The sequence below is a fragment of the Syzygium oleosum genome, unplaced genomic scaffold (genome assembly GCF_021117445.2).
Source record: "Syzygium oleosum isolate NSW1041296 unplaced genomic scaffold, Sole_v2.1 Sole_v2.05, whole genome shotgun sequence".
NCBI classification, from domain to species: domain Eukaryota; kingdom Viridiplantae; phylum Streptophyta; class Magnoliopsida; order Myrtales; family Myrtaceae; genus Syzygium; species Syzygium oleosum.
The window spans coordinates 10,115,894-10,128,072 of record NW_026607489.1 but is presented as its reverse complement, the minus strand read 5'-3'; the positions used below and the strand labels follow the sequence as shown (position 1 = coordinate 10,128,072).

Below are 12,179 nucleotides of genomic sequence, written 5' to 3'. Positions count from 1 at the left end.
CACACAAGGCTCCAAGGATTGCTTAATCCATCGATGAGCTCCAGCATTCAAAGAATAATAAAATTGTGGTAACCACGCAAATAAAACATTTACAATGTCAGGTTCTCATTGACCCAGAGGAAAGAATCCCTAACCATAGTATCATACGTCATGCTCTACAACTAAAGAGAACGCTACTGCAACGAAGTCGAAAGAAAAACGGCGAGGCAAAAATTTGCTGACTATTGATACAAGAATTGCATCACACAAACCTAATTTTCCCTTTCCTTTGGTAATATACAGATCTGAGACAAGTCCGTTCAAGAACTTCCATGAGACCTAACTGATGAGATTGACTGTGCTGAAACAGAGGCGGTTGGGCTGTTAAGTTCTCTGTCTCCATTGATGGCTCTAGGTTTTCCACTCAGTCTATCCATTGCATCTTGACAAACGTCATTGAACCAGTCATCTTCAGGTAGCACGCTGCAAACATAATAAGATTTTAGCCTCAGGAAGCAAGGCTTGCTTTGCTCAAATCCATGGCATTTGCATTAGAAAATTTGCTATCGACTGAAAAGTACCGATCTTGAGACAAAAAACAATCGACGTCCTCTGCCAGCATAACAAATTTATTGTTTTTCTAAAATTTTAACTTGTAAAGGAGATGGTTTAATAAACACCAAGATCCTTCCCTCTTCAAAGTCGATAGCTCACATAGAATTATATGATCAAGCAATGGAAAACTAACACAAACGAAGAATATTCAATGTTGTACCTGTATGGATCCATTCCTGTAGCAGAAAATGCTGCAATGGCTTTTGATATGATCTCATTGACAACTCTATGCAAATTCCGTGACAAATATCGGCCTTGGGAGGCAAAGCATATGACAAATTTCATATCCAAATAAAACTGCATTTGTGGAAATTAAAAGGAAAAAGTCAAACCAATTATTTTGCCCATAAAAGGAGAATTACTTGCATGAAAGTCACCCTCAAGTACCTGCTGCAGACCAACAGCACCTAAAGGTCTTGGCCCTTCTTCAATGTCGTCCCAAAAGCTCTGGTCTTCAGAGAGCCATAGGATGACGGTTTCTGTTAGTCTCATCAATAACAATGTGGCAAACCGTTCCCTGCCCTCGAACATTTCTGCAGCCATAATGGCCATCCTCGTCAATTTTGCAAACAGCTCCTGTATTGCAGCAATCACATATCATAAGAACAAAGCACATGAATAATTAAACAAAACCCCGAAAAAAAAATTAAGTGGGAAATTCAGCCTTTGACCGAGTGTTTTTGGACCATAAATCCCATTTCATCAGATAAGAAAACCAGCTCAATAAATAAATAAATTGTGAATTTGGTCTTTGAGTGTTTAGGAATCAGGAACTGCTCAACCCAGGATCAACCAATCAGTAGAAAGTAATAACTCTTTTAATGGGGTTTTCCTTGTCCTATTGTTTTTCAAACAGCAGAGCAGAGCTGCAGGAATCTTGCAGGATAAGTGCCCCTTGCCTGCTGTTGACCTCTTTCATTAGACAACCAAAAGTAAAATTTCACAAATTTCAAAAATGATTCCACATTGAAGGTCACCATTAAACAACTATCCTTTTATCTTAAACTAAGAGCCCGGATTTTGAACATGAACCTCATGAGAAACAAGCGACAGAGATGTCGACAAGCAGAAAATACATCAGGCAAATATTGCAGTGAGAGACCAAAATTTTTAATGATACTGACAAATGCAGCTGTAATTCAAACAATGGCATGATGCACCTGTAGACCACAGCACCTAGAATACTTCTCGTCAAGCCTTGCACGGGATAAATGCCCACAAAACGGATTGTTCTTTGTCTCATAGTGAATTTTCACTAAAAACAAACATAGCTCTTGAGTAAACGTGCACACTTGTATGCATTGAGATGCTATCCAAGTAGCATCATCTGGTCACACTCCAAATGAAGTGATGAACTAAGGGACGCAAATTACAGAAGGTGTGATTCAAAGACCAGCTCAGTTTGCTTGACTCAGTTGCAATTCCAATCCATGATTTATTATTCAAAACTCATGGGAAAAAAAGAAGTATAATGTCATTTTTAGAAACAAGTGGAAAGAGAGCACAACCATAATTTTTCTAAATTTGACTTGAAAAATGACAAAGAAGGTACCTATCATTCAAACAATACCTGGAAAAGTAGAGAAGGGAACCAGTCGATTTCATCTGCATTTCCATCCATATTTATGTACATATCTGCAGTAAGATGGCTGTCACCTTCCTCAGGGAATATAAGATCCAGAGCATGTTGCCGACAGAAGGTGTCCTTTAGTCTATCAACTGAGCTCACAAGCCGTCTCCTCCATTCTCTTTGTTCAGGATGACGATTTTGTCTATCTGCTGGTCTTCTATGGAAATCATCCTTATAATGAGACTGATTCAGTGGAGAAAGCTTCATAGCTGCTCGGGGGAGTAGCTCATCTGCCAATAATGATGCATTTGCCAGCAAAGCAATCTGCTGATCTTCAGTCTCAGCCAGCCGCACAATCTTATTCCCAGAGCCTTCAAAATTGGCTTCATCCTCCATTGAACCAGGTAAAGCTTTTATGAGCATGTTCACATAGGCGTTAAATACCTGAAATAGACCTTCCAGTGTTTGACCTCCCAATTGCATACTTAGTAATGGCCCTACATCCTCAAAGAAATCCTGTTGAGATAGAGGAGTCAACCATTGGTAATTAAAAGAAGTCCGACAGAATTCTAAAGAGAAAAATGAACACCAGCTAGGAATAACAAAGATCAACAATGATAAGGAAAAAAGCTCACGCAGGATGAGAATTTGCAAGAAGATGTGAGCGGCAGAGATCTCTAGCACCTAGTGCTACGTTGCTCCATAAGGAGAATAAGGAATCAGAATATCTGTTCGTGCGGACATATCCACAGAATGTGCTTTTAACTATCAAAGCTATGCGCCAGACTTATAGCAACCAACCTCCTACACCCTACCCATCCAAAAAGATAATAAGAAAGGAAAAAGAGAGGAATGGGAACTTAGAGGAGATAAAATTGACAAAGAGGCATTAGCCGGATGGATGTGTTGGGACGAAATTGGCACTTCCAATTGACCAATAATAGTTCTAAAGTCAATGAAAAAACCACCTCCATTGACCACCCACTGGCACAAGAAGAATTGTGTGATAAGGTCACACTTGTCACTACTATTCAGGATCAATATTTCAGGAAAGCAATACACTCAGGTGACTATCTCGATTCATTTGATTGTTGACAACAACATTTTAAATTGCAAGGAAACAAATGTAACATCAAGCTAGTAGAAAGTTATTAGGACCAATTCAATAAAACATTTACAAGGTAAGAGTTCACGGGGAAAAACCCTTCACCTGGACCATTAAATTGAAACGATGCGCGCTACTGGTGAGTCTATGTTGAAATGCAGTAGTGTTCCCGACAGAAGCACTCAATAGCCTGCCAGATTGGCGCGTGGCAGTAGGAGGGTAAGTGAGAACCCAATCATCAGCAGCGGCCAGAGCAGCGGTGCTCTCCTCAATTCTTTTCAAGTTAGCCTCTAATGCCTGCTCAACACTAGGCCTGAACAGCTTTAGGAGGGTTGGGCAAAGGGCAAGGCCACGAGCTTCCAGCAATGAACAATGTCCTAAAGCAATCTGAACACATTCCGCAGCAGCTCGTAGACCTCCAGCAGCTGCTGATGAAGACAGTGCATGTCTTTTAACAAGAAGAGCAAAAGCTTCTACTTGCTTTGTTGCCCACATCACAAGCTCAGAAGTATAAGCTGGCTCCTTGCCAAAAATAGCTAAAGAATCACTGGCAGCTAGTGCAATAGCAGAAAATACCAGCTGGGAAAGGGCAGCTGTATATGCCCCTCCATAAGAGGTGCTTGATGGACGAAGGGTTTGCATGTTATAATGATACCTTTGAAAATGTGCATTAAGAAGCAAAGTGTGAGCTCGAGGTCCATCCCCAAGGTTCTTGAGAGCAGATATTGCGGCGCGAAGTTCGCTACCGCGTGTTGAAGGTTGGCAAGCAGATTCAGCAAGCTGATCTGCTAATTTGTTTCTACGTTCAGTTATAGCTGTCTGTAGTGAAGCAAGTAAAGTTGTGCTCAGAGCTTTTGTTTCTTTTGATTCAGCAACTACACGTTCTCCCTCATCAAGGGCTGCCAGAGCTTCATCAATTCTCCTCTCAGCTAATAAAACATCAAGGAGATCAGGAAATTCTACTGACCACCTCTCCAAATTTGAAGGCTCTCTGTCCTCAAAATCTGATGGAACATTTTCAGTTGAGCCTTCCGGCATGTTGGTAGATGAGGATTCGATATGAACTCCATCAGCTAATCCATGGATTAAGGTAGCTTGAGTCGACAACAAGTTCCTAATGGACAGAAGCTCCCCCTCTAAATCTGATATCTCTTTGGATGTTCTGCAAGAGGAATAATAAACAGAAATAATTAGTGAATCCCCAAGGTAATCAACTGCCTATCATCAGATTTCTTTTCCTTAACTATCTTCTGGTACCATGATAGGCTTAGAAAACAATAGGCTAACATGCACTGTTGGTCACCGCTAATCCAGTGCATGATGAACTTGTGAACTCACTTTATAAATGCTGTATAATTAGCATAAACACTTCTCCGCATTTCCTCAGCAGAAGCTTTCTTGAGGTCCAAGAGATAGGAGCATAGCTGTCTTATTTCCTGCAAGAAAGTGACAAAAACTTGTTTTGAGTGTCTCAATGCTCTGAAAGGTTCCACCAATTTCTCGGAATCAGGGGAAAGATGAGACGAACTTCCCAGAAGCAAAGAAAAAGAGCGAGTTGAGGGCCGCTCGATAGAATGAAAAGCTGCAGAAGTTTCTGTAGCACAAACAAATTATAACATCTTTCCTGAAGAGCCACATTTTTAAATGAGTATCTAGTGGATTGCTGTAGTAAAAAGCACTTGCATTTCATAATAAATTCAACTATGGGATCATGGTTAAAGAGAAAAAAGGAGAGCTTAAAAAACTGTTGCTTGAAAGGCACGAAACACATCAGAGGCTCTAAACAACATGGACAAAACAGAAAGCACATAATTTGGCGATAATTCAACTCACGAACAAGTGCTGTACGTATGCCATGTGTCTAGTTAGAGCCAAAAGAGTTCTTAAGATTCCCAAAATATTTAGATTGAGGAAAGACTTTGATAACAGAATGAACAACAAGATTAACACTAATCTGATAATGGTAGGACGGTAAAAACGAGTTGCATCTTTATCACAACCAATTTATCAAAAGTAGGAAGGTGTCAACAAGAATAGTAGCTCAGGAGTTGTAGGCTTTCAGGCCACAAAAAAAAAGTTGTAAGGCTTGGATGGAATGGCAACAAACCCAGGAAGCGGAAGTTCTCCAGAGTTGCATCGGTTAGGGCAATACGAGAAGAGCCTTTGACAAAAATGATGTATTGTCTTTTTAATCTTTTATTTCTTTTCATAGGTGGATTCAGAGTTTGCACTTTCGTACTTCAAAGTCTTTTCGTAAACAATTAAACAATGTTTACCTTCTGGCATACTCTTCTCAATGATAGTATAAAAGGGTTACAACCCACTCGGTAGCCTATCCATGACTCTTTTCTTTGATCAAAGGAGGAAAAGAAGCTCTTACCCAACCCAGGTTTTACTCGAAAGAAAGCACAAAGTGACTCATGATGCAGTGTGATACGTACACATGATTACGCTGTTCAAAATTTATGAATGCGTTTGAATATAGGACTTCCATTCTGGGAAATGATCATTTTCAAATTAAGAGGTTTAGTCTGGAAGACTGTGGTTCATCAATACCATAAATATAGCCACCGCCGCCTGCAACCCAAAACAAGGGCCCTTTCGCATGAAGCGGATTGGTTACATGGATCTCTCGTGCATTGCAGAATATAGCACCGTGTAAATCACACACTGTCCCACCATTCGAGGAAATGATACCAGTTGCATCCAAAATATGCATCCGATTAGAGACTTTTTACCAAACAGGCGACGAAAGAGAGCTCCAAACATGATTTAGCCAAAGGAACAAGTGTGCTGACTTTCGTGCAAATGCAAACCACCAATCAGCGCCCCAGATGTACTATTCTCAACTGTCCCCCAAGAGTTCTGGTTGCTCAATTACAGGCTGACTGGTGCTATTGGTGTGAAATCTCAACAGGAATATCTCGGGTTGGAACCCCATTTCAAGTGCGCAAGGAATGGAGGTCACAAAGCTAAGAAAAGCAGGAACTTTCAACTCCTCTTCACGATTTCAAGGACTGAAGAAGCCAAAAAAGGAGAACTTGGTGCTCGAACTTCAATTTCCTAAGCAAGCAGAGCCCACTGACGACGAAGTAGAAACCATGAACACCCAGCTACAGCAACGCGCGTCAAAAGTCTCACAGATTTCCACAAACAGACGCACCAATTCGACGCACAATCAAGCAGACACGACCCAACAGGGACCCATCGAAGCATCCGCAGCCAACGCCCAAATCAAAACACAAAACACAGAGAGAGCCATAAAGACAAAAGAGTAGGGGGGGGGGGTGCACCTTCTCGTTGAGGATGCACTTGGACTGGACGTAAGCATCGGCGTCGAACTTGTCGGACTTGAAGACGGTGAGCCCTTCCTCCAGCTTCTCGCCGTTCTCCTTCGCCGGCGCCGCCCCCCGGGATCGGGCCGCCTTCGCCGTCGCCATTCTCGATGGGATCGCAGGGCAAGGCCCACCAGATCAGATCAAACTAATCAACAGCAGGGTTCGCGACCGAAAGAGCAAGAATCGGGGTAGATCTAAAAGGAAGTAGCGATCGAGCGAGCAGCTGGTGGTGACAGAGCAAGAGCAGAAGAGAGAGTTGGTGAGGAAGAAGGGAGACGATCGAAGAAGAAAGCGTGTGTCTGTTCGAGCAGTGAAAGCGAAGAATCGGAGTTGAGCCCGTCTCTTTACGTTTCTTTCGCAGTGAAACCCAACTCTTCTGACCTTCTTTTCTCCTCCGTTTCTGGTTTGACTTTCGACTTCAACTTAAGCATCGCTGTTGGTACGAACGTGGTCTTTCCTTCGTTTTTCTTCTAAGATTAATCGCGAGTGTTAATTCTGTAGTTTTGTTAATCACACGCCAATCCCTTCTCGTTCTTATTTATTTACGACGTAATTATCTGAAAATGATGTCATTGACCTCATGTAGGCGTAAATGCGTCGTGCGTGCCATGAAGTAATAGGGACGAGAAAGGCCGGACATTCGTTGGAGACCATCTTTGCTGTTCAGACAACACGGAATAACGGAGAAAGCAACAGGCTTTTTGATTAATCAGGATACGTTGGATGTAGGTCCTTGCTGGATGATTTGAATCGACATAAGTGGACACGAGCTACGTGACAGTGTCCAGGCTTGACAATGCACGTAGATAAGATGGAGCCGGTGGAACTTAGGCGTCATACTTTTGGTCATACCTTGTTGTCATTTGTGTCGATCTTTGGTTTTGTACTTAGTCCAACCTACATTTGCAGTGGTTGGAACCGCATCCGGCAGCGTCAACCTAAAAGGTGAATGGTAGTTTATGCAAAGGATGGAGATGGAGGCTGACTGGTGATTGACATATTGGTGTATAAACAAAAAATGTTCATCCTATTGTTGCCAGTAAGCCTAAAGCATAAGCTTCAATTAACGCCGCGCGAGAAGCAATAAGCATAACCCAACCAAAAAGTAGGTCAACAAGAGTTTCATCGCATAAGTTGAGCAGTACATTCTGCAAAGGGCAAGAGCACCATTATTTCGACTCAAACATCGATGGGTAGATGAGAAAATCAAGAATCAGTCTCATAAGGTGTAGTCATCACAGATCAACAACAAAATGCCCACTCGACTGAAAGAACCTCAGCTTCAGCAGACATTCACATCCCCTTCTCAGCGTTTATTGATCCCATGTCATTGCTGTCACTCTTCCGGCAAATCCGAACGAATTACTGGCAGAAACAGAAGAAGTACGTCATCAGGTCGGTTACCAAGAACAACTCAAACTTGATCAATTCTGTTGTATCTTAGCTCAGACATGCACACATGCCCAGTATTAAATAAGTAAAAGTGCAACAACTATCCCATCAAGCAGTTCATCCATTATACATCTAGACAAACACAGCAAAGCAGCACCAGAAGTATAGGTGATGAAGTTTGTAGAATCTAAGCTGTCCAAGAATAAGCCAAAGAAACCTCCATCATTATCCAAGCATAATTAGGAAAGGTCAACCCAAGCCTAACTAGGAAAGGTCAACCCAAGTAAGAAATACTAAAAACATCATTTTCAAATGAGAGATGACAAATTGACTCATAAAGGGCAGCAATAATCCCAGATTTCCAGCGCAATAGCAAAATGATACAAATTACGGAATATGTCGACCAAGCCATGTGAGAATATGCAAAGAATCAATAGACACGCTAAGTTACACTGAAAAAGGTTCAGTCAGCACCGCTATATGGCACTGCTGCACTAGCATTTCCAATCCACACATCTCTGACATAGCTAGGCGATCAAAAACCTGCCATAAATATATATAATTCAACAGGTAAAAGGCATGCACTTAAAACTCACAAAGTCAGCGGGAACAATTGGTGCAGCTTCTCAACTCTAAAGACCACAAAATATATTTATACATCTGCCTTATGATGAACAAAAGGCAATTCATAATACAGTGTTCATAGAATTAACTAAATTAAAATGTCAACAGATGAAGTTATCTACCATACTATGGTTGAAGTTTTCATGCATAGGAATTGAAATGACAAACAGAATTCCCATGCACAGAAATTAAAAAGAGGTGACCATGGTACTCAATTCTTCAAGCGACATTAAGGTAGATCCAAAAGCCTGATGGATATCACCAAAAACTAACGGTTGATAATTTATGGGAACAAATTTTCCAAACTTCACCATAGATACAGATGTTCTAATTTCTACCCATCCCACACCTTCGCACACTATAAAAAGTACCCAGTCACAAACCAGATCATAACACAAAGCATGCAAGACACCTAAATCACATGCATGCATGCATTAAACCTGAGAATGAAAATGTATTGTCAACTAACAAAGCCCTATTTACTGACGAACACTTGTGTAAATTAAAAAAAATGAATATATTCTTTTTGCACTGTCGTCATTCATCTGATATACACAATTTATGCGTAGCATCATTGGGACAACAGAAGATTAGCAGCCCTACTAATTTGTCCATCCAAAACAAGCCTTTTTCATTTTGTATAGTTCTGTGGGTCGCAGGTGCGAGTGACTAATAATTATCCTCTATTCTTTCAGAAAGTTAAGCATAAAGCAGGTAAAAACATCGAGTAACATGAACAAGCAAATATGAGTGGAGAGTGGATGTTATTTACACTTCCCACACAACAATATTTAAAAACAGAATGACGTGATGAATTGATGATGATTGGTCACACAATGCAAAGGGCAAGCAGCAGAAAGAAAAGAATCTATTAAAAAATATATAGATTTGTCAGAAAATATCAGGCGTCCAATTTCCCTAGTTAGGCAGTTTTTGGTTACAATGCTAAAAATCTAAATGCAGAACCAATCCTTCCCTGAGGAACCTATGTCAGGGAGCAAGTGCAACACAATGCAGATAATCTTAGGGCCTTTGTCAACAAGAATTAACTCTTGGATTATATCACCTAAACCTAGAGAGAGCAAGGCTGACCACCAAAGAGACGCAGAAGCAACTCCTGGGGAAAGTGGACAAGAAGGGGGAAACTCACATGTCCAGATGCTGATGGCAGAACACAAAACTAGGAACAATTCGATATCCCATACATGAAGTGATTCACAAGCTCTACGAACCTACCACCATTATCTAGGCATTGAAAGATGATAGAATATTCCAATCGTTGCACAAACAGATAGCGACACTACAGAGAATGAACAGGAAACTATTGCCCACTAGCGAAATTAAACATAAGGGAATTTCTCAGGACAACTTAAAGGATAGATCACACACAAAGTGAGAGTGTATTGAGCACGCATAGGCTCCTAGTAATGTCGATTGAAGGGGATCAAAAGCTTATTTACTCTACAAAATGAAGCAGATCGATCCGGCTCTTTATGACAGTTTTTTTTTTTTTTTTTGCGCTTCAATTGATGTGAAAAACAAGAAAATGCGTCATTTTCTCATCCCAGGATCTTCTTCTATATAGGCAAAGGGAAATGCACCACAAGGCACCGCAAAAGGATCTCAAAGAAGTAAAATTTAGCTCACTCACAAGGCGAAGCATCAAGGATTTCAATCGATGCCATACCACAAATGTGAGATTTGAACCGGTTTAAACAAAACTATAAAAGCTAAGCATCCATAATGGACAAACAAGATCTACGCAAGCATTACCCCCAACGACCTGTCACCAGCAGTCGAAAAAATCTCAGCAGCCCAAAATTTCTAAACAATCCAATTACACGTGCTACCTAGTCATGCATCAAGAGCACGACAGGCTACGAGCTCAGATCAATCGAAACCCTAATCTCCAAAACCGGAATCATCAAAAGACGGCGAACGGCTACGGCGATTCGAGGGAAAGCTATGATGACGAAAAGAGAGAGGTCTGAAAGCGAGGGAAGTACCGGGCTTCTCGGCCTTGCCCTGGTTCCAGGTGGAGATGGCGAAGTGGACCTTCTCGCGGCTGAGGGCTTCGGACTTGTGGGGCTCCTTGAGGCAGTTCCGCACAAGGCTGGCGCAGATGTTGGAGTACGTTATGTAGGTCATCCCGGCGGCCCTCCAGAACGGCATCGGCGCGCTCATCTTGACCTCCCCCGCTCTCTCTCTCTCTCTCTCCCTACCTACTTTCTCTCTCTACCCTCGGAGGAGTCTCTGCGTTCGGAAGGAAGGAGCGCAATGGACAGGCGAAGAAGAAGAAGTGGAAACGATCGTCTCTCTCTCTCTCTCTCTCGCTCTCCCTCTCTGACCTAAGGCCGTCTGGTGAATCATGTGGGCCGGATAAATGGGCCGGGGCTTACCGATACTGGGCCCAAGTTCCACGCCATGTCCATGGGCTGTCCAGGGTCAAGTACATTTCTAATCCATGGCCCAAAAAAGTGTGTTGTATATTTGTGTGCACCCGGAGCGTAGGAGCCTGATGATAAAAAAAAGGTCACGCTGTCTTCTACGAGATTATAGGTTCGAGTCATGTCTCGAGATGACTTTGATTTGGTCATCTAACTTTTCCATCAAGTTACTTACCTGCGCGGTGAGAGTCTGCAGCCCTCACTATGCTCGAGCAAAGCCCCAAACCTAGAGAGAGAAGGGGAGGTCGGGAGGCGTCCCCGTTGCCTGCCACCTGCGAGTGCCAAGCTACCCTCGCCGGTGGTTAAGGGGACGACAACTCTCCTAGCTCGCTCTCTCTCTCTGTCTCTAGATCTTGGTTCTATGACCTGTGCTTGAGTATGGTCGGGATTGCTAGACCTCCCATTTGTGGTAGGTGAGGGTAAATTTTTTGATGTGATGATTCATTTTCTCCCCGTGTCCAAATTTAGCCACATCAACAGTGTCACATGGGTGAATTGGTGGTTTCAATCGTGATTAATGCCGGAAGGGCGAGACAAACGATGAAATATAGAGATCCGAACTAGCCATCCCCTAGAATTTTTGCCCGTCTACTTTTATTTTTGATCCCGAATGTTTCGGGGGTGAGAAAGCACGAATTAAATGCGCAAAAAGATCTTCTTACAAGCAATATGGTGGCATGATGCCAGGACTACACGAAGTCTATAAAAGGCAAAAGAGAATATAGAGAACGGAACGAGCATCTACCCTCGAGCTGAGATGCGAGAGGAAGGTGCTCCCCTGTCTTCTTTACTTTAAGAAAGCATAAAGAATTTTATTAGCAGCAAAGAAATGAAATCCATTTTTTTTCTTTTTCATCTCTTTTTTAATGGAATTGGGTGAGAAAGGGAGGTGGGTGGGGGTAGGAAGGAGGGTCGAGAAAGATCAATCTCTCTACTGAAGAAACTAAGAAACGCCAGCGAAAGGGATATATAGATACGTACTGGCGTCTTAATCTGAAACTAGCGGGCAAAGATATGTGCAGCAAGCAAATGGAGTAATCATAATGATGAGCACCAACGCTTATGATTATCATTTCCTTTTCATTTCTAGCATTATTAAACAGGCCATC

The 12,179-nt window shown here is 42.1% G+C and overlaps 2 protein-coding genes across 2 annotated transcripts; both read right to left on the bottom strand.

Moving 5' to 3' along the window:
• Positions 1 to 46: 46 nt before the first annotated feature.
• LOC115681694 (exocyst complex component EXO84B) lies at positions 47 to 6,997 on the bottom strand. Its single transcript, XM_030605720.2, has 7 exons — positions 6,563 to 6,997; positions 4,608 to 4,705; positions 3,375 to 4,431; positions 2,165 to 2,680; positions 982 to 1,170; positions 755 to 891; positions 47 to 462 (listed from the first exon to the last, which is right to left on the bottom strand). The coding sequence occupies exons 1-7, from the start codon at positions 6,707 to 6,709 to the stop codon at positions 300 to 302; spliced, it is 2,307 nt and encodes a 768-aa protein (XP_030461580.1). The 5' UTR covers positions 6,710 to 6,997; the 3' UTR covers positions 47 to 299.
• Positions 6,998 to 7,713: 716 nt separating this feature from the next.
• LOC115681637 (ATP synthase subunit epsilon, mitochondrial) lies at positions 7,714 to 11,049 on the bottom strand. The gene is made up of 3 exons (XM_030605633.2): positions 11,023 to 11,049; positions 10,630 to 10,858; positions 7,714 to 7,972 (listed from the first exon to the last, which is right to left on the bottom strand). The coding sequence occupies exons 1-3, from the start codon at positions 11,047 to 11,049 to the stop codon at positions 7,944 to 7,946; spliced, it is 285 nt and encodes a 94-aa protein (XP_030461493.1). The 3' UTR covers positions 7,714 to 7,943.
• Positions 11,050 to 12,179: the final 1,130 nt, after the last annotated feature.

Bases quoted from the DNA above. Each gene is read 5' to 3' on its own strand.
- LOC115681694 (XM_030605720.2), bottom strand. From the start codon at position 6,709: ATGGCGACGGCGAAGGCGGCCCGATCCCGGGGGGCGGCGCCGGCGAAG. The intron at 2,681-3,374 runs GTGAAGGGTTTT...CTATCTCAACAG, and splicing joins GTTTCAATTTAATGGTCCAG to GATTTCTTTGAGGATGTAGG. The intron at 1,171-2,164 runs GTATTGTTTGAA...GCTGCAATACAG, and splicing joins TCCCTTCTCTACTTTTCCAG to GAGCTGTTTGCAAAATTGAC.
- LOC115681637 (XM_030605633.2), bottom strand. From the start codon at position 11,049: ATGGCGTGGAACTTGGGCCCAGTATCG. The intron at 10,859-11,022 runs GTAAGCCCCGGC...CTCCGAGGGTAG, and splicing joins GGAACTTGGGCCCAGTATCG to AGAGAGAAAGTAGGTAGGGA. The intron at 7,973-10,629 runs GTACTTCCCTCG...TGTTTCTGCCAG, and splicing joins GGGCAAGGCCGAGAAGCCCG to TAATTCGTTCGGATTTGCCG.